The 25,823-nt window shown below is 29.0% G+C and overlaps 1 protein-coding gene across 3 annotated transcripts in view; it reads right to left on the bottom strand.

The window, feature by feature from the left end:
• LOC123301011 overlaps positions 1–23,455 on the bottom strand; it is a 179,739-nt gene extending 156,284 nt beyond the window's left edge. For all 3 annotated transcript variants that reach the window (XM_044883722.1, XM_044883724.1, XM_044883723.1), the window contains exon 1: positions 23,253–23,455. In XM_044883722.1, coding sequence (XP_044739657.1) covers positions 23,253–23,341 — 89 coding nt within the window. In that variant the 5' untranslated portion in view covers positions 23,342–23,455. The remainder of the gene's footprint in view (positions 1–23,252) is intronic.
• Positions 23,456–25,823: the final 2,368 nt, after the last annotated feature.

The raw sequence follows: 25,823 nt of genomic DNA, 5'->3' as shown, positions 1-25,823 counted from the left end.
GGAAGGTACAAGGAACGAACCCCCCATGTCTTAATCTGACGCGCTCGAGTAACTACACAAATCCCCTCTTGGGCTCCCCTACTATAAGGTAATTAAGGTCTCCAAACAACCTCCAACCAAATGAATGAATAAAAGAAAATCTAGTGTCACAAACTTTTGGATCAGTTCGTAACTGCGCTGGGCTATTTAAACCAATATATGGAGGTTATTGTGATGATCCCAGCTTCTTTTTTCATTGCAACGAAATAAAACGGATGTACATGAAAAATTACTGAAATGGACACTGATCAAGTTAGGGTAATTGACAATTCACTCAGGCAATCATGAATTAAAAATAAAAACAAGAGCTCCATAACCGTAGAAGCATCCATCAATCCATCCACTTTGGTTTTAGTTGTTATAACGACCATCAAGAAATATTATAAAATCCACTCATCTTCGAATATTTTTTACTTTTCGAATTCGTAGATTATACGTATTTAGAACCCTTATAAAATTCTATTCATTTTGAAGTGATTTTATAAAATAAGTAAAAAATATATAATACACACAAACGGATTCAACTAAAAATTAATGTGAGGGATTTCGATGAAACTTTTTTTACAACTATTATTGTATTTTCATTTCAGTTTCTTGTTGTTCGCACCGTGCATGAGTTTTATTGGAGGCGTTTCCATGGTAACGATACACTACTTTAATTATAGAATTGTATGTGGATGCATTTATGACTTACATAGAAAATTTAATATTATTGTCTCACAAATTTAAATAAATAATTATGATAATTTACATTTGAAAAATAATATTTGTGCAATTTGATTTATTATTTTCACAATTTTTAATGCGTTAAGTTTAATTAATTAGTTTTTCAATAATTTTAATTTGACATTTTCTATAACATTAACAAGTAAAGAATTGCAAATGAATCATAACAGCCTCCTGTATCGTCAGAATTTTTCACTGGAAGCGCTGCCATAGTTTTTATTGTCCCTACCATGACTACGCACACAGCGAATAGTGAACTTAAAGAACGTACAAAACGTACAGTTAAAAAAATATAAATGGAGAAATTCATCCCCTGTTCGAAGTCGGTTTAAACTAAGTATTATTTTTTAAGTAGAGATTTTGTGTGCTTTTTGTATATTTTTTAGTTTTCAACGGTATTTCATTTTTTACGATAAAATCAAGACCAATTTAAATTGTTAATTTTTCATAATCATCAATTGTTAAAAATTTAAAATCTATTTTTGTTTCTAAATCAAATAATTACAGTGGAAAAACATAAGAATTACAGTAAAACCTAAAAATAATTAAATTGAATAAAACATGAAATATTTTCAAATATTACATGAATTATACAAGTACTAAATTAGTAGATTAAACAAGTTTCACTGTGATTGTTAATATCACCAATTATTTATGTATTGAATGGATCGATCGAAAATATTATATGTATGGTACTACGTATTATTATCAACGTTATAATATATATAATGAAAAATAAGGGTAGTTAACCTGAAACCATTTTTCATATTTATAATATAATATTTTTACGAGCCAAGTCTCAGTATTATGCAGTTGTGAAACGATGTCTATAATAATAAATATGCCAGGGAGTCCAAAACGTTTGTACGAGAAGGATTAAAGATTAATAAAAATTTTTAAGTACAAGCTTTTCTTATACTAAAAAGTCGAAAATATGATATCTATGAAATTTATACATTACTACACTGAAAAAAAATCTTAAAATTATGATAACCTCATATCGAAGTTGGCCGTTTCATATTGAAATAAAGTAAAAATATTTTCAAGCAACTGCCTAACGATTGGAATAAGTTCAGCTTAATCTTTGTATTTACAATAGAATGGGATTGAATTTAAAATATGAATTCGTTGATACAAAATCACAGAAGTTAAATAAACAAAATCTGAAATCATGACTTCTATATAAAAGAGATTGATTTTAGTTTAAAGTTACGCATTTTATTGATGGAAAATATAAATGTACTTAGTTGGAATATATAATCGTGTAAATAAAGCGAATATATAAATTAAAATAACATCTTTACGTGATTGGTATGTGATTGATCATTTTTATAATATATAGTACATTTTTGTACTTTTATAACAACCATTGATAGCGCAGTTTGTAGATCAGTGGTTTTTGCGACACTAAAATCAATAGTAAACAATATGTCACTGGTTCAAATAGAAATCTTTTTTTTTTTTAAATACACCTATTAGCAGGTCTAAACCTTTTTTTTATCTGCTCATGTAGTTGTGACAATCACACCAGTATTTTGTTATAATATTTATAAGTGGTAGAACTAATAAAAAAAAGTGTTGAAAACTAGGTATGTTGTATTTCAAAACAACATTATTTGAAATAAATATTAAACGGTATATTACTTTCATACAAACAACTCATGCGTTTGTGTCAACTTCATCACTCAACCTCGTACGGTAGTTGTATCACATTCGTGGCCCCATTCGCCATATTTGATCTCGCTATGATGTTAATACAACCTCATATCGGTTGATATTAAAAAATTTTTTTCAGTTTGTTAGTCTCGAAACTTTTTGAGTCACCTACTTTTACTAACAGTTTTAGAATCACCTGAATAGTACGATAGATACAACATAGTATTATACGTACAACACAAAATACAAGAACGACCAATACAATTTTTATTAATTCTGCAGTATTATCGAAAAATTCGATCGTATAAATAAAAATGATGATGCTGATAATGATGTATGTTATATACCCGTGTAAAATTACTTGTCGCAGCAACGAATAAAAAATGATTAGACACATCATTTAAACCAATCATACTCAAGGTTAAAGGGCCTATAAAAAGCACGAAATTTAATATAAAAAACAATTTTTTTTTTTTTAATTCCTTACTCATTCTTTTTCTATAGCTAGTACATATATAATTGAGGAGATAAGGCATTTGACCCAGTAGATTGATATGGGGGCCGTTGGAAAATGTTTGTCTAAGTATATTTAACAAAATCATATTCGTCTTTTTGATTTACGCCCATAAAGTGGGGCAGAAGTACCCTACTTTCGGACAACGCATCTCTTTACTTAACATTTAAACACAATATTATATTTTATATTTTGAATGATTCTAAGCATTTTTTGAGCCTTAACAATTTTTACTTAACCTCACCATTGTGGAGATATAAGCATTTGAAAAAAAATGGAATTAAGGTACTTTTAACAAAATTTATAGGCGTAAATCCAAAAGGCACAAGTTCACATGATTATATTATATCGATGAGTACACTCAGACAATCATTTTCCACCGGCTCTCATAAAAATTTACTGGCGCGCAGTTTTTTCCTGAGTCAAACTGATTTTATTTCCTCGATTAATATATTAATTTTGATCATTCAACATCTTTGAAACTTTGTACGCCTTAGGAAAATTATTTTCATGTAAATTCCGACAGGAAATTTTTGTATCCAAAAAAAGCTATAACAATTATTTGCATGTTTTTAACAAAAAAAATTTTCTTTTCATAAAATTAACAGCAATAATTGTTTATAAAAAGGTGACAAAACCCAAAAGCATAAACCATGCTATTCTAAAGAAGTTTGGAAAATCTTTTCGATCAAATTGAATGAGTACATCTGGTTTAAAGGACTCATGAAGGTTATAACCAACATTTTCGTAATCACTATACATTTCATATGAGAAAATTTTTGAAGAAATAAATACGGTGATAAAATTATTAAAGTAAAAAAAAAAGCTAACTTGAAAATATATACGATGGGAATTTTCACGTATGTTTGGTTCAGGCACTCATGGCTGTACTGTGACTATCAATTTATATCACTTACATTTTACGTTCATATAACTTGTTCATTAGAAGATCACCATCATTTTAGGGCCTTGGTACGTTTTGATAAACTTTTTATTAGGGGCAGACATTTGAGATTGTTTGAGACAAAGTCGCGCTCAACAATTTTTCCCTCTACTTTTCAAAGCTGGGAACTTCACAAGAAAGAACTTCAAAAATTTAAAGAAATCCACATCAAAAAATCAGGTCTGATTGATTCATTTATGACATCGTTGCTCCTAAACGAATGAACCGATTTTGATTTTTTGTATTGAAATTTGATTTGATCAAGTGTGTTCTTAGCTATGTTTTAAGAAAACCTACTCAATTGTTTGAAGATCATCATCTTTTTTCTAGTTGCCCGCGGGTACGGAACCCTAAACTCGCACTTGAGACATAGCTAAGAACACTCTCGATAAAAGTACCTTGCAAACAAACAAACAAAATCAAAATCGATTCATCCTTTACGAAGCTGCGATGGCATAGGCAGACACACAGACACGTTAAACTTCTAGCACCCCTCATTTTAATCGGGGGTTAAAAAATGAAAAAATTATTTTGACCAAAGACACTCAAAGAAATGGGATGAATCTTACGCTCTAAAATTGCAAACGCACTTCTTGGTTACCTTCAGAAGCAAACTTCCTCACTTCTAAGCATGCCCATTGAATTGTATTTATATTCTGGAGTAAAAATGGTGTTATTGTCAGAGTGTAATCAGAAGCGTTCGGAAAATAGTATTTCTATTCCAAAAGCATTCATACGCAAAATATTAGCGGCAGTTATACCTAGTGAACTGGTTTGGCATTATAACAGCGTACTGGTTTGCAAACAACTATGCTGACCGAATGCTTGTACCAAAGAGAATGACAACATTACTGCAGGTTTAAACACAGTGCAGTGAGGAGAGTCTTGAGTCGTCCATTTCTTGACGTTCTTTCGTAGTTGAAATCGAACGAAAACAAATCTCTCTTTTTTTTCTTGAGCAGGCCTAAATGATTCGAAGAATAGTGAGTGACTCCTTACGTCTGTCCGTCCTACCTCGTCACGAGATTTGGTTCAACAAGGCGAAAACATATAGTCTTAGGGCTTACGGTGATATTTTCATCGAAAGCTGCATTTTATGCAGAAAGCAAGCCACTTTGCCCAGTGATACTAGGGACCAATATGAATGATTTCATCCGAGGAAACACAAATTTCATCCACTGGAATTCAAGATGGCGGACCTTTTCCAAAATGGCGTCTGCATACTTTAAAAAATTTATAGAATCAAAACGGTTGCACCGATTTAAGTGATTGAGGTGTCATTCGATTCCTATTAACATCTCTAATCAAAAGAAAAACATACCATTTAAAAAAATAAAGATGGCGGGCGAATATTAAGAAAAATGTGTAATTTTTCCATAAATTTTTCATTCTAATGAAAATAACAACTAAATATCCTATGATATGGTCACATATTTTTTTATTTAAATAAAACCTGATTGTATTAGCTACAAAATAAAAAAAATTGCTTGACAATCCGTCAAGTAGTTTTTGAACTATAAGCATTACAAAAGAAGCGTCTGGTTTTGAAAGCCTTCATTGCACGTAATGTGATGCAATGTACTATACTAAAGTAGACATGTACTTTCTACCTGGAAAGTACTCCGAAGTTAATGAAATTTTTACAGGCTATTTGGGGGTACTCTAGGATGTCTATAATAAGTTTTCGACCTTGAGAATCCTGTGCTAACTTGAAGGGGAGGGGCAAAAACACCAAAATTTTCGGACTTTTTGCAGTTTTTCGCTTATATCTCGTTACTTAAGCCAATTTTGTGATCTATAGTCGCTTACAAAGTTGTAGAACATTAAATTTTCTAAAATTTGGTATCTAAAAAGATTTTCTAGACTTATTAGTGTCCGAGATACAGCCGATCAAAGGTAGACAAAGTTACTCGAAATATAAAAAAGTAGCCGAAACATGAAGGTTTTGTCCCTGTAACTATTTATTACCATCATATCACGTTAATTATATTAATCGCACATGAATATCAACAGTTAAATTCAACTAAGGCCACAGTCCTACCCCCTACCCCTTCCCTAAGTATCCCCCTTCCCCAAACGTGAAGGTCTCTCATTTTAATGTTAAAAGTGCATTTTTAGAAACCTTCACCCACATCAAATACTCTTACGTTGCACACACAATGTCATGTCAAGGGGTGGGAGGAGGTTCCGCCGACCAAGATTATTGTTTTGATTTGCAGTTTCCACACTTTCATTACTAATTTTTTTGCTTGCGTTTATTCTTTTATAAGGGTTTGAACAAATAAATAAAATATTATTGGTTTGTGATTTTGGAATGTCTTTAATTATTTTAAAATAATTAAAACTATACATTATAAAAATTTGGAAAGGTCTGGAAAATTTAGTGGAAAAAATTTACAAAAAATCAAATTCAGGAGATAATTATGAATAATTAGGATTAAATAATCAAAAGTCTCATAGAGGTAACACATCATGTTACGAAAATCTTTAAGCGTTGGGTGGCTGCTGGACTCCTCGTCATCAAAGTCCATGGGCTTGTCTTCCTCATGTAATTTTGGTAATGGAGAAAAGGGAGATTTGTGGTGTCCTCACTCTCATTATTCGTATCAGCTTCGTTGGTGTCAGGCCGATTGAAGTATAAGCTTGCTGTGCAGGGCTTGTACACTGCAGAGCACAACAGACCAGGCTTTTAACAGCTGCAGCTTGCAGTAGGACAACCACTCGCACACTTGCAGCTTATTATATGAAGCAGATGTTCTGGGGCAGTGTCCATCGTTGTGGTGATGGGTACCAGACCTGTAGACCCGCATGTTGTTACGAAAATAATTAACAAAATACCTACCTTGTTGGGTAAACTTCCTTCCCCATTGAAAAGGGTAATGTTGATGGCTTTCTTGACTTCCCACCTACGCCTGAACTTAAAAAGGAGGTCTTGTATGAGTGGTACTTGGCAGCATCTCTAGTTGACGGTAGTCTGACAAGCTGACATTTAATGATTTTTCCAAATAACATCAATGAAAATGTTTGTGAAATTCGATAAAATAGAAAATGCTACCCCAATAATGGATTTTTTTTTTTTTCATTTTCAATCAATCAATTATTCAATTGCATGACGGTAAACTTGATCAACAAAGGTAGAGATTGTATTAACAAATTTACTTATTTACTTTAAATAAGAGCTTTATTACTAAATATCATACACAATCACTTGAATAATGAAGTTTACATTTTCCCACAAATTTTAAAACTTTTCCGAGTTTTTAAATGTATAAATGTTTTAAATAAATAAAAACATTCCGAAATCATAAAACAAAATTATTTTGAATGAAAATAATAATTAATGATGAAAAAATTATTATCTTGAAAAAATAATAACGAAAATATGGAAACTGCAAATCAAAACAATAATCTTGGTCGGCGGAACCTCCTCCCACCCCTTGACATGACATTGTGTGTGCAACGTAAGAGTATTTGATGTGGGTGAATTTTTCTAAAAATGCACTTTTTACATTAAAATGAGAGACCTTCACGTTTGGGGAAGGGGGATACTTAGGGAAGGGGTAGGGGGTAGGACTGTGGCCTTAGTTGAATTTAACTGTTGATATTCATGTGCGATTAATATAATTAACGTGATATGATGGTAATAAATAGTTATAGGGACAAAACCTTCATGTTTCGGCTACTTTTTTACATTTCGAGTAACTTTGTCTACCTTTGATCGGCTGTATCTCGGACACTAATAAGTCTAGAAAATCTTTTTAGATACCAAATTTTAGAAAATTTAATGTTCTACAACTGTAAGCGACTATAGATCACAAAATTGGCTTAAGTAACGAGATATAAGCGAAAAACTGTAAAAAGTCCGAAAATTTTGGTGTTTTTGCCTCTCCCCTTCAAGTTAGCACAGGATTCTCAAGGTCGAAAACTTATTATAGACATCCTAGAGTACCCCCAAATAGCCTGTAAAAATTTCATTAACTTCGGAGTACTTTCCAGGTAGAAAGTACATGTCTACTTTAGTATAGTACATTGCATCACATTACGTGCAATGAAGGCTTTCAAAACCAGACGCTTCTTTTGTAATGCTTATAGTTCAAAAACTACTTGACGGATTGTCAAGCAATTTTTTTTATTTTGTAGCTAATACAATCAGGTTTTATTTAAATAAAAAAATATGTGACCATATCATAGGATATTTAGTTGTTATTTTCACTAGAATGAAAAAATTTATGGAAAAATTACACATTTTTCTTAATATTCGCCCGCCATCTTTATTTTTTTAAATGGTATGTTTTTCTTTTGATTAGAGATGTTAATAGGAATCGAATGACACCTCAATCACTTAAATCGGTGCAACCGTTTTGATTCTATAAATTTTTTAAAGTATGCAGACGCCATTTTGGAAAAGGTCCGCCATCTTGAATTTCAGTGGATGAAATTTGTGTTTCCTCGGATGAAATCATTCATATTGGTCCCTAGTATCACTGGGCAAAGTGGCTTGCTTTCTGCATAAAATGCAGTTTTTTTTCGCTAAGCCCTATGACTAATAGATGATTTCTCAGTGAACGAAGTATATACTTACAACAAACTTGATATGAAAATAAATTTATTTTGGTTAAATTGAGTATATGTATTTTTATTAAAATAAATAATATTTTAGTACTAATTGTTTACTTAGTTACTACAAATATTTTGAAAATACTCGAAAAATGATAACAAACACATCATCAGAGGCAAAATTTGTTTTTTTATTTTGTTCTAATAACAGTTTCGATTCTAAAAACAACTTCCAAAAATTGAAAAATTTTTCTATTGTTAAAAATATTTTTATATGACGAATAATTTTTAAACAATATGTAGACATTTAAAAATATTTTAACATTTGGTTAAACAATTTTATTTTTTTTAAACTTTAAATAATATTTGACGATCAAGTGTGTAGAAATATATTCTACAAAAGGTTCTATAGCCCTTAATTTGGTAATGGTTGCATAATAAAATGCGGTTATCAGCCTTTAAACCTTTTACTTTTTTATAATTATTATTTGTTAATGTATTTCAATTTGTTCTTTTACCACTCGGAAACCATCTCGTCAGCCATTTAAAATATAGCTTTTTTATTTCGCAAACTAAATCCACGCGATGTAAAATCAGATCAAAAGTGAGGTTTCAGATCTTTAACGCCTCAAGGTTTCGATTGAGATTTACCTTTGAGAGCTGAATTACCCATGACTAACACTGCCCAATTTGAGTACTTGATCAGGTTAACATTAAGGGGAAGAATACATCTGACTCGGGTGACATATCACATTTCAATGATTACCACAATCATACGTAGCGATAATTCTACCTTAATTAAGTAAGGCAAAGTCATGCAAAGGCATTAAACTAGGCGTGGTTAAGATTAATTATGATTCAGTATAGAGAAGAGAGAGCAGTCGAAAGGGTAATGTCTTTATCGACGATTTCATTTACAGTCAAACCTGGGTAAACGAGAGTTCAAGGGAGCACAATCTCATTCTCGCTTATAGAGGTTTCTCACTAACCCGAGTTTCTCGCTAATGCAGGTACATGGGTAGCGTTGCTCTCTTATAGAGGTACGCAGCAATAACAAGTCACAGCAAGTACGAATGTATTTTTATTGTAGCTATAGTTCATCCTAAATAATATAAATAAATAAAGCTCAACTGTCGCTTATAGAGGTATAGATAAGTAGCAGTCTCACTTACGGAGGTCCATGAGGGAAAAACGACTCTCTCTTACAGAGGTTTCTGTCTCTAGCTAATTGAGATTTTGGGAGCTTAAAATGACGGGTCCTGTTCTCACTTACCCAGGTTTGACTGTATATATATTAGGAGACAAAAATCATTTAGATGTCTAGTTAAAGCCACTCAAAATATTGTAACAAGAGTTTAGACACTAGCATTATTCTATTCAGTTGCTTACTTTCTACGACACCATTACATTGCACATTAATTAAAATATGCAACAAAAAAGTATTAGAGATAAAAGCATCCGTCTACCAAGTACGTACGGAATTCTAGAAACATTTTTTTATTATAAAAACAAAATAAACAAATTTATCTTTAAAAAAGCATGTGCTAAAGCTACACTCTATAATGTAGGATTCATGGCGCGATATGACGAATAAAATATTATTTAATGCTATTTGTGAAATAAAATAAAAAATATTTTATCAATTAGTAATGTGAAAAAAAAACTATGCGATATCGCCTCGTATGTGTACTTCGCTTATCTCTTCTATTCACTAAAAATACACGTATTCCAAACATAAAATATAGTTCACTTCGTCAAGGCTGTGTTTGTGCACATTTTTTAGATTTTATTACAACAGTCCACATTTTTAGATTGAAATATATATAATGGACCACTTTTCCAAAAAAATTTTGATAGCAGTATATATACAAGGTGCCCCAAGACTCAATGGTCATAGCTAGAGAGTGTATTCTCTGAACAGTTTTAAGTCAAAAGTGCCTTTTGGATCGTAAAAAGTGGCATATCTCAGCCAATTTATGAAAATTTTTAATTAATAACACATTAATTAAAATAAAATAGTGCCCATTACTCCTTAGCTATTGAGTTTTAGACAAAATTCCAAAAGTCACTTTCAACTTACAAATCATTCAGTGAATACATTCTTAGGCTATGACCATCGAGTAATTGGTGGGACACCCTGTATAATGAAGTACACAAGAGGAGTTAGTTACAACAGTACTTAATCCAAAATTTCAACGGTTGATCGGAAGTTCAAAAGAAGATCGATGTGCAACTAACAATAAATATTACAACAATCTAAAATCCATACTTACAAAATTCTACGATTTATGGCTATTGATACCTACAATTTTGGCTATTAATACAAGGGTATAGCACAAATGAATATTTCCGCAGAAAATCAACACCAATGTTGTTCGTGATTACAATATCTCCTATATTTCGTACAAAAAAATTAAAAGAACATTATGATTTCATTCTAGGGAAATTATCCAAGATTTGAACAACGTGCTTGTTGGGAACTTCAATAAGAAAATATATGGAATGTAAATCAACTGAACAATTCCAAAAAGAAATTCTATTGGATAGGCTGAGACTACTTGAAGGGCAAAGAGGATCCCAAAATGCTTAGAAAATTCTGTGCAATCTGAATTTTCGCCCTTTCAGAAAAAGGAAAATGGTAGCTTACTTTAAAAATATTTTAAAAACAAATTTCACGTTTTCCACTGGTGCAATGGTAACTAAGAAGGGAGTGAATTTTCTAATAAGTCTTTAAGTAGGAATATCAAATAAATGCCTTTAGACGGCATACATTTAAAGATAATTAAAACCGGAAATCAAAATGTACAAAAATACGTTAAATGATAAAAAGATAAGCAAAAAAATCATCCAAATTTTTGATGTTTCTTTTATTAATATTCAAATATAAAAACAGCTGTTACTTTGCACTTGTGATGCAATATTACGCCCTTTTGTACCCTTAAAATGGTACACTTACGTCATTCTGTTTTTTTATATATATACATATAACGTTTTTTGGTTCGTCTCTAAACATTCAATTTTGTATTTATTACACACAAGCAGCGAAGGTTGTTAAATTCATTAAAAAAGTTTTAAAATAATTTGGTGTACATCACACCACCTGCCGCCGTTTTTTTTAAAGGAAAAAAAAAGTTTGCAGAATAGAAACGCCTTGTCTACAAGAGGGTTTGAACTTTTAATTGCCTCTATACAGGATGTCCCGTAATTATCGTTTTCGAAGAGCAAAATGAGATTCTAAGATGAAAGACCCTTTGCATTTTTTTAAACAAAAACTCTGTCATTTGGATCCCGACTTGTTTAACTAGGAAGTTGTGCAAAATTTCTGCAAATAATAAAATTCTGTCCAATTTCATTAAGCATTCGTTTACAATGGGAAATACACTTAATTAAGGTAGTACCAGCTCTAAGACAAGGTTAGACTTGTGGTTGAAATTATTTGCATCTTATTTTCAACTTGGATGATGAATTTTTTAATAACTTCTTGAATGTAGACGAAAATTTGAATACAATTTTTCGATATTTGCCTTGGTTTTCGAAATATCGAAAGCTAAATAATTAAACAAAATTATTTGAGGAAATATTGTGTAATATTTAAAAAAATAAAACACCAAATTAAATAAAAATTATTACCTAACTTCAAAAAAAATAAAAATTAGATTGACCCAATTAAAATCTTTTTTTTTTTTTTGGGAAAGTAATATTTATGAATTAATAACCCAACTAAATATGAACAAAGATTACGTACAATAGGGTTCAGTAAAACCTACTTAAGTTTATTTTTATAACATTAGAAAATATTTTTCATCGTCATTTGAAAAATTTCTCTATGACAAAATTTTTGGACTACAGCCAAAAAAATTTTTTTATCACTGTTAACTAACATACAAAGTATCGAAGTACATAAGAAACGATATGGTCTATGTGAGGACTTCTCCGTTTAACAACAGCTAATCATTTAAAAGGCATTAGAGAGTAAAAATTAAGAGCTTAACCGATGATTTGTAAATTCAAAAAAAAAAAATAGGAGATCTATGCTTAAAAGAACAGGTAATTTACCCAAAATGAATTATTCAGCAGTGTAGTTGTGTATTTTGAGTCACTAAATAGTGCAAAATTGAGTTTTTAGCTTATATCTAGGTAAAATTTTCCCTAATTCTCATTATGTTGTTTTTTTATCAAAAATGAAAACATTATTTTTTAAGCATTATAATTTTTGGGATTTTCGTGATGTAAAGATAAAAAGTAAACATATTCAAAAAATCCAAAAAAAAGATATACCTGTTTTTAAATTTTCTAGAAAAGCTAAAGTCTATAATTAACGAAATCGATCCGAAAAATCATTTGTTAATTGGGATTATGAACGAAATCTCAGAAACTATGCATTTTTTCTTCAAATAAACCCGATTTTAAAAACTTTTTGCTACAAAATTAACTTATGTACTGAATTTTATCCGAAATTGGATAACAAAATTTTTCCCAATTTTTCAAATTTTAAGGCTCTTTTTAGAAAAAGCTGTATAAATCGAATTTATTTGGCGATTGATAGAATATTTTCTAAGATAATATCCGAAATCAAGCTGAGAGTTCATCTTGCGTACAATATTTTCGACGATATTTCAGAAACTATGCATCCTATCAACAAATTAAGTCAATTTTTGTACTTTTCGGATTAAATTTACCTTATTTAGTTAGTCAGTTTTATCAAAATTGTAGACTTCTAGAATTTTTGAAAATTTTCGAAATTTCATAAAATTCGATATTAAGGATAATTTATAGCCCAAAAATACAAAAATTGTGTTCAAACGACTGGTCAAACATTTTTTTTTTTTTTTTTTTGGGTATGGCACAAAATTCATATATTTTGAAGAAAAGTTTCGGCGATATCTGGAAAATTACTAATATTAATTCTCAAGTGAATTGAATTTTGTGGTTTTTTGAATCTCTACGCTATATTTCCAAAAGCAAATACAAAAAAAAAATTGTAAAATTCCAAATAAAGTTTTCCTTTCCACGGAAAGTTACAGAATACTAAAAAAACGCAATATTATATCACTCTCATAGAAATTTGTGGAAATTTTTTCAAAAATAAAAACCACATTATCTCTCAATATAAATTTATTTTTATACTAAAAAATAATAATCTCGTAAAAGTGTGTATTAATAGTTTTTCTAAGATCAGGTTTTTTGAAAAACTTGTTATTTAAATTATGAGCATCGTAGAAACATGTTTAAGTTATAGACTAGGAGCCTGTTAGTATAGATCTGATAAATACACAATCATTTAAAAAAAATTCCGTTGAAAGATTTAAATTAGTAAATATTATTTGTTCGAAACTCGAAAGATCAAGATGCTCGTTGTTTCCATCTTGAATATCACAATTTTCAAGGTGTCGAACGGCGGACATCTTGATTTTTACAAGCTTGTATTTAACTTGCCATGTTTATAATTTGTATGATTGTTCCCGTTAAATCTTGCAGTTTTAAATGAATTTTAAAACAATTATTTACAACCAATTGAACTGAAATTTTTCATAGACGTTTAGTTTGGATGACAATGTATGGTTAGCTTAGTGACGTCATTCTAAATCTAATATGGCGTACCGTATGGGGGCTAATTATTTTTATGCATTATTATTTGTACGCCCTCCTATGATTTAGGTATCAAATGAAAGGTTTTGGTGATAAGACTACGAATAACATATTTAAACTAATGCCATGCATTTTTATAGTTAGCATGACCTGATTTTCCCATCACTTCCACCATATATATTTGATACACATATCTTTTTAAAATAAAAATTTAAATAAAATATACATTTTTAAGTACAAGCTTTTATTGTGCTAAAAAGTAGAAAATATTTATTTCTATGAGTCCTTCAAACGTGACTCATAAAATAAGTGATTCATGGAAATAATTATTTTCTACTTTTTAATACAATAAAAGCTTGTACTTTAAAATGTATATTTTATTTAAATTTTTGTATATTTCTTATTCAATAATTGTTCTATTTCTAATTTGCAAATTCTAAGCCTGTGAAAATTCACTCAAAAATATATTTTTCTTTATTTATCATGCATTTTGCGACACAATCCTATAAATCTAGACATCCCAGTAATCCGAAAACTTCTGGTTTTTAATAGTATTGGATCAATGACACTCTCCTATATTCATTAATTTGAAGCTCGCGGACAATTTCTAAATCTAGCTCCAAACCTATTACGAAAAACAATAAATATATGCTGACAGGCACCAGGACTATTAAAAAAACACCAATTTGAATTTACTTTGCACTGAGGCCTGAACTGTTTTTTTATTTTTACAATAAAATAGTGTTATGTATACTGTTTCTTTGACTGGTGGCGATATTTCTACTAGTCATAACAACTAAAATCTAATCAATCCGCCATTTTGTTTAAACCGCAAGTCAAATCACCTCAGTCACATGTGTAATTCAGAAGAAAAATTTTTAAACTTGCAATTCAAGAATTCTATAAACTTGATTTTCTGTTTATTTTTTAAGTTAATTTTATGGAGCGGTTCTTAAGGCAGTTGAATCTACCGTTTACGAGATGTTCATCGGCAGAGATGATTATTAAATCTTATTAAACAACCTTATAATACAAGTACAGAGAATCAAATTTGAAATTCCCGGATAATTTAAGATTTTTCAATCTAATTTATCATACTTTTCCTTGATTTATTAAGAAATTTATACTTGTTAAACCACACGGAAATTTATCGTCAGTTTGGTCTTTAATTAAAGAGAATTTTTGGCCAAAATAACTACTTAGATTAAATTCAGACAATATTTCGAAAACTGCTTGTAAAATACTCAAATTATCGTATTTTTTGAGAATTAATTATTCTAAATATTAAGTTCTTACAACCTACAAAATTTTGGAGATTATTTTTTGCATCCTCTTTTTGTGATTTCATCAATAAAATAAAATAATTGCAATAAATTCAAAACAAAATAGTTTTTGTCGATTTTTGGATTTTCTAAACCAAGTAGGATCAAAAAGTTACTTACTGAGTTTTATCGAAATTCTGAAATAATTTTCGTATTTTAGAATTTGATAAGACTCGTAGAGTAATTTTAACCCAGAAAATACCAAAATCAACGATTGATCGATTCTTTTCATATAGTTTCATCCGAAATTCTATATGATGCCCTATATATTTGGGATAAATTTTCGAAAATAACTTGAGAAGTATAACTTATCAAATGAACTTAATTTTTATGTTTTTGAAGTCTTGTTTATCTTGCCACTGCAAATAGAGAAACCACAAAAAAAATTTAGATAGTAAAAACAAAATTTGATATTTGTAATTCAGGGGGCGTATATTTTATAAAATTAGAATTTTGTGTCACAATTAGCCAAGTTATTATAGCTTAATAATAGTAAGAGAAGATGCATTTAGGCTCATCGAAGCCATTGTGCCCTATTCTATCAGATAAATTTTCAGAAAAAAATTAGCGATGATCATTTTATTTTTATAAAGGAAATTAATCAGTATTTTGGCTACCAAAGATTTTTATTGAAAACCAATAAGGTTATGTTTCGTACAATGCTATTATTGTTATATAATATTTATATAAAAAAAAATTAAAAATATTTTGCTATAACAATGACCTTAAAAATTTTAAACTATAAAATAAATGAAAAGTAAACTTTTTTTTTTAAATTTATATCAAATGACATATGAAATTCCGTTGAATGTCCGAAGTGGTAGTCTTTGTGTCCCAAAACTTATGAAAATGAAATGAATCTTCGCTTAAAGGCATTTTTCGAGAACGTACTTTTACCTAGAAATCTCGAAAAATAATTTATATAATGTTCAAAAATACACTTTACTATTTTTCTTGGGCAGACAATATTTTGGGAATTGAAAAATGTAAAAACAATTTCTATCCTAAAATGTTAGTTTTCCGATGTTTTCTCTGAAGTAATAAAGAAATAAAGTTCTAAATTTTAGGTATCAGGTAATAGTGGTCGACCAATAATATAGATATCGACAAATAGGTGCCGATCAATATCTAAAGGCACCTTAATTTACACTTCAGTTGGATCCGATAATTTTAAGAGAGTTAAAAAGGAATTCAAAATATATTTAAGATCCAAAAAATACCTTAAAACCTTTTTCAAAGCAGGTAGATTTGACAGGTAGAAAATTTTGGTATGTAAAAGTTTTTTTTCAGAACATACATGCAAATTCTAAAAAACAAATATTCTCAAAATAGGGCAATTATTTTTTCACGTTCAGAAACTGTTCGTTCCAAAATTTAATTGTCAGATGCCTAATTTGCTAAAACTAAAAGAAGACTTAGCTTGACTTAGAAGAATGGAAATTTGAATTGTATTTGGAAATATGTAAATTTCTAGAAAATTTCGTCAAAAAATTTTCCTCTCCAAACATGCAAAATGAAGAGAAATGTGGATTTATTTTCATGATTTTTGAACGGGTTTTTGTTATATTTATTTTAATAAAATTTTGTAACCAAAATGGCTGTAATATTTTCAAAATAATGAGTCATTTTCTACTGTTAATATTATTGTTACATTATTCAACTGTTGGTTCATTTATTATTAATTTTGAATCAAAAATTTTATGCTGAATGACTTTGAATTATAAGTGACGCTTGCGGGAAAAATTTTTAATTTCTTGCTTAAAATTCACCATTTTGTTGTTATGTCACTGAATTTGACTATTAACAATTTAAAATTACTAAAATTATTACCAGAGGTATGTTTTAGCGACACGATTGAAGTTATTTGATCTCATGAAACGAGATCCAACTATTCTTAAATTTTTTAATTTTTTTTATGAATGTCAAGATTGTATATCAATCCTCAGGTTAACCTCCGGGAAAAATAGTGATAACTAATTTTTGGATTAGAAAAAAGTTTTCCCAAACAAATTATTTGTTACTTTTGTGAATAAGTTCAAAATTTTGAGAATATTTTTTAACAAATTTTTACATAAGAAGATGTCTGATATCGAATTTACCAAATTACCCATAAAAATGTAAAAGTAGACTTGATATCATACCAAAAATATTTACTTAAAACATACTTAAAACGAAGAATTTGTAAGCTTTCAAAGATTGTTGTCCGTCTCTTTCTTGAAAAAACAGAGTTTTAAAGTTAAAATAGACTTAAAACGAAGAAGTTGTAAGCTTTCAAAGATAGTTGTCCGTCTCTTTCTTGAAAAAACAGAGTTTTATATGTAATCTCTATGGCGGTACTCCGCAAAGACGTCATATTTAAAGTATCTTTCTCTTTGTGTTTATTAAAAGTTGGGACATTCATATTATGCGTACTTTTAAAAATTTTCAAAAACTAATTTCAATTTTCTGTCCATGTAGTGGGGTGCCAAAAAAAAATATTTCAACAATTCAATTTTTGGGTCCACTGAAGAAAAAATCTCTTTTCAGTTCAAAATTTATATTCGTAAAATAATTATTCTGGAGGGGTGAAATATTTTCTAAAACACGGACAAAATAGAAACTTTTAAATAAGCAGCCATTCTTTAAAAATCCAAATTTTGAAATTTCGCATAAAATAATTTCTAAAAATCAATAAATTTGATATCTATCGCTAATTCAGTGCAAAAAAATCAACTTTTAAGTAGAATTTTAATATTAATTTGAAATGCAAATTAAAAGAAAGTTGATTAAAATTTTCGTAATCATGGATTATTATTAGAAATTTTAATGAAAAAAAAATCGCCATTTAAATATATTTATTATTTTTAATTCCCTTAAAATTGTAATCCAATTTTGTGTTTTAAACAGTAAAACTTATCTACAAATTAAATTTGATAAGTGATATAGCGAAATCGCAATTTTTCTTCAGCTTTTTTTTCAAAATTACTACCGGGTTTGCCAAAAGAAAGATAAATATCAAAAATGTTTGTTCGTCATTTTTCGTAGAAAAATTCCTTCGAAGTTCAAATTAGTAAATAAATTTCAGAGATTTTCACTGACTTCTATTACTTATGGGTGGTTTTCGATCGAAACTTGAATGTACAAACATGAAAAACATCATTTCGGAGACACTAGAATTAGGTAGAAAATCAGATTAATTTTATAAAAAATGGCATACAGACCAAGACTCGAGGAGTTTCCAAAAACGGTTATAAGATGTGATTTTATGTTGTGGAAAAAATGAATATCGCTAAAAAACGGATAAGCGCAAAGAAAAGTAATTAATGTTGCTGTAATAAAAGATTGATTTCAGTTTTGTTCTCGTAAAGAGCTTTTTCGATTGTTTTCAAAGGTGAAAAGTTTAATTTTTCAAATTTACAGGTTTTACATTCCCGGGCGAGTAAGGCAACCATACGACTTCCGAAATGTGCGGGCTCCTATGGTTACAGTACCCGCCCCGGGAATGTGCTTGTCCTACGACCACTTAAAAATGGAGCGACTATTAGGTAGCGTTTTGAAGACAGAAAATGAAACCAGGAATAGCGTTTTATGTATTTGATAGGAAAAGCAGCACATTCCCGGGCGACTAAAGCAATCATAAGAGTCCGGGAATGTGCTTTTCATACAAATGAACACGATAATTTTTCGTAAATTGATAAAACGGCAGAAAACCTGATTGGCATTCTTAATTTTTATCGAAAATGAAACAAATAACAGTACGGGAAAATTTACTTTCGCGTACTGTAATTTGTTCGTTGTCCGATAACTATTTAATACACCAGTCGCTTTTTTTAAAGAATTTCAGAAAAAATATCGTGTACATTTCATGGGAAAAGCACATTCCCGAACTCCTATGCTTGGCTCGGCCAGCAAATTCCTTAATCGCCCGGGAATGAATTGCTTTTCCCACTAAATACAAAAACTACAATTGTAAGACTATTAGGAAAAGCGTATTGTAATAATAGCATACTCCATTTTTTCTGAAATTTTTAAACAATAACAACCAACTTCGGATAAATATAACAAATTAATAATCAAATGTAGTATATCGGTGAGGGAAAATTACTTTCTGGTCTAGGACGGGAAAATTACTTCCCCATACTGTTGTATCATTGCCCGGTAATCATTTAAAATATCAGAGAAACAGATTTCCCAGCGTCAAAAGGCTATCAAGATCATATATTTTTCACATGCAGCAAAAATATCTGTAATACTTAATCTTGCACACCCAGTATGTACGCATTAAAAAATATAAAATTTCTAGTATTCGAGTCAAATTTCATTTTACAATAAAAAAAAATGATGGTATAGCAGTAATAAATAAATATCACATGAAATTTTTAAAACGCATGGACTTTGTTCGTAACAAAATGCATGCTTAAAAAAATCATCATTGCATGCGTTTGTTTGCGGAGAAGAGTGCCAGCATAAATTTTTGTAAGGCTCTATTTGTTTCTTAATTTGAATATCATTTTGTAATTTTAATGATTCCACTTAGCCTACGATGTAACGGTTTTTATAATGGAATATTTTGAAATAATAAAAATGTTTTTTTTAATCCGCGCCATTTTGTTTCGAATCACGACCTCAAAATTTATTTACGTTTCTTTTATTTACTAATTTGCACGTTTTCATGAGTTAGTTTTTAGTGGCGATAATAAAAAATTGAATTGGTAAACAATTTTTTTCAATAAAATTAAGGCTAAATTCCAAAAACGAAGCATTTTCAATTACTTAGGTTAATTTTTTTCCACTTAAGGTAGTACTATCGGTAATAGACTTTGCATTCAGAATTTAATGAAACTTGGCATAGTTGTCCATTATTATAACATAATTGACCAGTTAAATTTTTAGGGACCTTCAGAGAACTGAAAAAAAGATATTTAACATTGATCCTTATGAGAAATCACAAATTTTATTATATTTCACAAAACTGGACGTTCAAATTTTCAATTCTCTGAAGGCCTCTAAAAATTTAACTGGTTAATTATGATGATGAATGGACAACTATGCCAAGTTTCATTTAATTCATGAATGAAAAGTCTATTATCGATAGTACTACCTTAAGGATACTGTATATTTTTTACTTCATTTGGCAATTCTCGTATTTGAAAGAGTCAGAAATTTACTAACGGCGATTGCACAGAAAACAAGAGATTTAAGAAGAAAAAGAAATACAAAATTTTTAATATCTCAATTTAGGTTTAGAAATTATATATTAAATTTAAGTTAATTTACAAAAAGTTTGGTAGAAAACCTTTGGATACTAAAATTTATCGTTCATATTTTTAGAGTATAAGGGTATTATAAGTTTAGTCCAAAATTTGTAACGGTTAGATTTTAGAAACATTTTTTACCAAAAAAAACAAGATTTTGATAGAAAATTTTTCATGGTTTCTAGGTTTTTTTTATGGATTACTTTTAAATCGTTGGTAGTAACAAAGATTGCAAAGATAGCTCTTCGAGAACCATAGACACTCAAAATCATTTCCCGAAGCGTTTAATCGAGAAAATAAAACCGAAAAAAAAGTCTTACCCAAGAAAAGACCCCTTAACAGTAGATTTTTTATGGGAGTCGGAGTAAAATGGTTGTCTGAGTGTACAACAAAATCATGTTCATTCGAACTTATACTTTTTATAATTACACCCATAAAGTGAGGCAAAATCACCTTACTTTCTTAAACCACATTTTTTTATTTAAAAAACTATTGGGTTTTCTATTTTGGACGATTCTTATCATTTTTTGACTTTTGACATTTTACTCCAAACCTCGCCGTTTTCGATATACAAGCGTTTGGAAAAAAAATTACGTTATGACCAAAATAAAGATTATTTTGTGGTTCTGGCCAAAAATTTGATTTGAAAACCGTATAATTATATATCTTAAACACTTTTTGATTCTTGGGAATTTTCACCTAGCCTCATCGTTTTCGATATTTCAGCGTTAACCAATTTCTACCTGATATTTTTATGTTTTCGGGAACTTTTTTATCAGAATCGATCTTTAAATCTTTTCAGTTTACAATTAATGAAGAAAACAACTGAATACGATTTAATTACATGGTGATTTTCCACAAATTTCCCTCCCCGAAAATTCGTAAGCATAATCACTCGAAAAAAGGGAGCAAGCTAAAATTTTTAATTAGCATGTTCTGGAATTAAAAAATATCTTAATAAACGAAGAAAATTGACCCCCTAATTTGACCACAAATTTATATTTTTTTTAATCGTGAGGTTAGAATTCCAAGGTATTTACTTCTTAATTAGGATAACATTTCGTAAATTTAAAATAATTTTAAATTGAAGGTTAACGTTTTTAGAATGGATTATTTTAACATCATTTAAAAAAATGTTTTTTAATCGACGCCATCTTGATTCGAATCACGAGTTTAATTGTTTGCTTTCACGTTTTTTTATGTAGAAACATTATACACGTTTTCATGTTTTGGCTTTAGACTCACGGGAAAAGGGAAAATTTGTAAGCAAAACAAATTTGAAGAACATATTGTTAGAAAATTCGTTCACATATTGAAAAAAACGTAATATTTTTGTTTTAAACTGCAGCAACTTTAGTAATAAAAAACGTTATGACATTCAAAAAGCAATATTTTCTAGTTATCAAAAATTTTAAAACGTAAATTTAAACTCAAGCCACAAAATTATTAAAAAATTTAACCTAAAAACTTTTGTTCGAATCAATAAAATGCTAATCTCACTCAAAAATTTATTGAAGATTAAAATTTTTAAAATATCTAAAACGTAGAGCCTCGTTTTTATCTAACTTAACTTGGTAGAAAATTTAATACAAACCAAACGTAATTATTATTATTTTAAATTCCGAGACTAATTTGGCTCTAGTAATAAAAAACTACATACTCGAAAATTCATAGACATATTTTGAATTTTCTAGGGAGTAAACGGGAAACCACGTTTTTAACTAAATTTATATTTGAACAAAAAAATCTATAAAAAACCAAAAGTAATTATTTTTAAGCACAATCCAAAACTTGTTTAGTTCGAAATCTACTCGAATATTCGTATATTTTTAAATTTCAAAAGGTGTAAGACGTTTGGCTACGTTTTCAATTTAATCCTTGATTTTAAGTTATTCCTTTTGAAAAACTACAAACTAATTTTTAATTTTAAATAGAAAATTATTTTGGACCTCAAAAGATTAATAACTGCGAGTTTTCAACAAGAAATCTAAAACGTATTACTTAAAATCGCATTCAACAGTCGAATTTCACAAATTTTTATATGTCTACTATTTTACTTTACTAGAAAATTCGAATAGATAAGTAAAGTTCAACATAAAGCCTTTGTTGGCAGGTTATGAGACTCGAACAATTATAATACTTTAACTTTTCAAAACGTCCAAAAACGCGTTTTCAATTAAATTCAAAATCAAGCAGAAAACATATCACGAAATACAATTTTTATTCGACCTTCTGGCATTTCCATTTTTTGAGTATCCATAAGGTACAAAACGTGTGACCACGTTTTCAAATAAACTTAAATAAAGAAGAAAATCTATTGAAAAATACTTCTAGTACGAACTAAAACGAATTTTCTAAAGCCTACTTTTCCAAAATGGTTTTTTGAATTTAATTAAGGCGTAGTTGTTTTTGTAACTACGTAATACAGCTTATTTATTTGTTTCTAATTCAAAGTTCATTATTGTGGCTTAAGTAGTGACACCTTAGCACTTAAATTTTCGAAATGAGGTCGAAAAATATGACTATCTTATAGAATCGATAAAACCTACTGAAATTTTACACATGGAACACATAACGTAAGTATCGAATTTCCCTTTCAACTCCAAACAAGTTTTTCCCTTAAAATCTACACTTAAAGACTAAAAAATATTTTCAAAAATAAAAAAATTTACCTGTGAATTGGCTGAGAACGTTGTGAATAAGCCATACCGTTGTTTGTAGAAGTACCATGTTCAATTCTTACAGAGTGAATTGTTTCCATAATACAAGAAACTCACAGAAAACGAACATTACATACACTTTTTGTGCGAGCTTTATGACTAAAGCTCACTCTCTTTTCTAAACTCAAAATAAAAAGGAAAAAAATTTTCGTTGAGCAAAAAATTTTAGCCACACAAAACCAAAAATAATATAAATTTCCTTCACAAATTTTTAACAAAATCAAAAAAAAAAAAAATTAAAAAAACGGCGTCCTCCTTAATCAACTTAATTTCATATCACATGTTATCTTAAATTTAAAAAAAAAATTAAGCGCATTTAACTATTTGAAAACTCGAGACGGAAAAATTATTGTCTACAGAAATGAAAAATGAATTCCAGATGATAAAAAACATGGGGTAGGCCCGTCGCCAACAAAATCGATTTTCCAAGTAACTTCGAATTTAAAACTTTTACATTCTCAAAAAAAAAAACTAATTTTCATGTACAGTCTTTGTTGTTGATTTTATCACAAATAAATTTAAATTGAACAACATTTTTGTATTAAAAATGAAAAAACGCACATCTTCACATGAAAATATTTTCTTTTGTATTCACATCGGATTTTTCGCGGATAATTATAAAAAAAATGAAATGAAAATAAAAAACCACGTTGTTATTTTACCCCAAAAACAAGCAGACCTGCAGCAAAAACTTTGTTTATCATATTACTATATGGATGATGAATGTGATGATCGAGGTATTGGAAAAGTTTCACAAAAAATATCAATTACACACTTAATTTTCAAATTTAAAAATCACATACACATATTTCACATTAAAAAATTCATTGATTTTTCACAAAAAATATCCATTATTTTTCCCATTTTCATTATAATATTATATTTATAAAGTCATTGAACTGATATACAGAACGGACACAAATCTATGTAATATACGCCATATACATTGCTAGAGCTGCTTGCCTATGGAAAGCGGACATTTTCTGTACGATTTGTGTGTAGATGGACGAGGTGTGCGGGGCATAACAACGGGTACACAGTTTTAATCAGTTTATAGACGAGGTGAAGTACGGTGTGTGGGGTATATAGGCCGACTCAACTGAACCAAACTAAACAGGTCTGGACGAGTCCATTTTACTTATAAAATAGGTAGGTACAATAGAGATAGCTATATAATTCATATCATTTTATCAACGACATACCAACCTATAGCATAAATCGTACCAAATTCAACTGTAAACTCGAAACAATTGAATTTATTTCATGTTAAATAACTTTAACCCGAAAGTTAAATTATTTTCAAATGTAAATTCGATTAATTTCGAGTAGTTTTAAGTAAACATTCCAAAAATACGTATGGCGCAGATAAATTCACTAAAATATGATTTGCTTTTTTTGTTGGACACTTATGTAAATATAATGTATTAAACAAAGATAACATGAAACCTTTGAAGATAGTAACAAGTATACTGTTAAATTTAAACAAAGATGAAGAAAATATTTTTAATGAAAAATTAATATGAAAATCATAATTTTATTGCTTAATTGGAAAATTGTTATAAAAAATTATAAATTTTTTATAATTTATCAATGATTTTTTCGAGTAAATGTCGATTTTTGTTACATTTCAATAATAATCGTTTTACTGTCAGAATGAGATAGAAGTATACATATTAGAACTTTCGTTTTAAAGGGGATATATCATAATAATACACGATTGTGATGAACAACATAAAATTTAAAAATCAGAACTGTCGTGATACCTTGCATAATAAAAATTTTTTTTCAAGTCTCAACAAGTCTATGAAGCCACAACAGTTTTGAAAAAAATTTTAATTTTAAATTACATTTGAGAGAATAATTTTGGAATATTTTTAAGATTCTTAATTTTAGTCTATAAATAGAAATAAAAATTATATAATTTAGATTGATGATAGGAAAATATGGAACAGGAAAAATATTTAAAAAATGTTTTTTTATTTTATTGCAACTTTTGTTGGCGCTTAAAAAATTAGAACATGTAAACAATTAAATCTCGAAATTTTTAAAATAGATACTGTATAATATGAAACCGTTAGAAAATATCGATAATGTTGCTGCCTGCTAACTTGATTTAAAAAAAAAAAACTTGTCTAACTAAACACGGAATTTCTATTTTTTTCAAAAATAGGAAATCAAGAATTTTTAACCTTCCAGTAAGACAGTCAAATACTTTTTGTATTTTATCTGTATAATGAATATAAGAATTTAACTTGAATAACATTCTCATAATTTGCATAAATGTGTCATTGACTTAAATGCACCAATGCAAACATTGTTGCCATTTTTATTTATGCCCCAATCATTTTATATAATCTATTAGCTGAAACCCATTAAAAATAACTTTTAATAATAGATGGTACACATTACCAGCACCTACTGATTTTCAGACCTGAAGCCTTATGTGATACTGTACTGCTTGCAAAAATTTCTAGCCTTTAGCATTGCTCATTGTTTTTGAGATTCTTCCAATCCGTTTACAAA

This window comes from Chrysoperla carnea, chromosome 5 (genome assembly GCF_905475395.1).
Source record: "Chrysoperla carnea chromosome 5, inChrCarn1.1, whole genome shotgun sequence".
Taxonomy (NCBI): domain Eukaryota; kingdom Metazoa; phylum Arthropoda; class Insecta; order Neuroptera; family Chrysopidae; genus Chrysoperla; species Chrysoperla carnea.
This window is presented reverse-complemented; position numbering and strand designations above follow the sequence as displayed.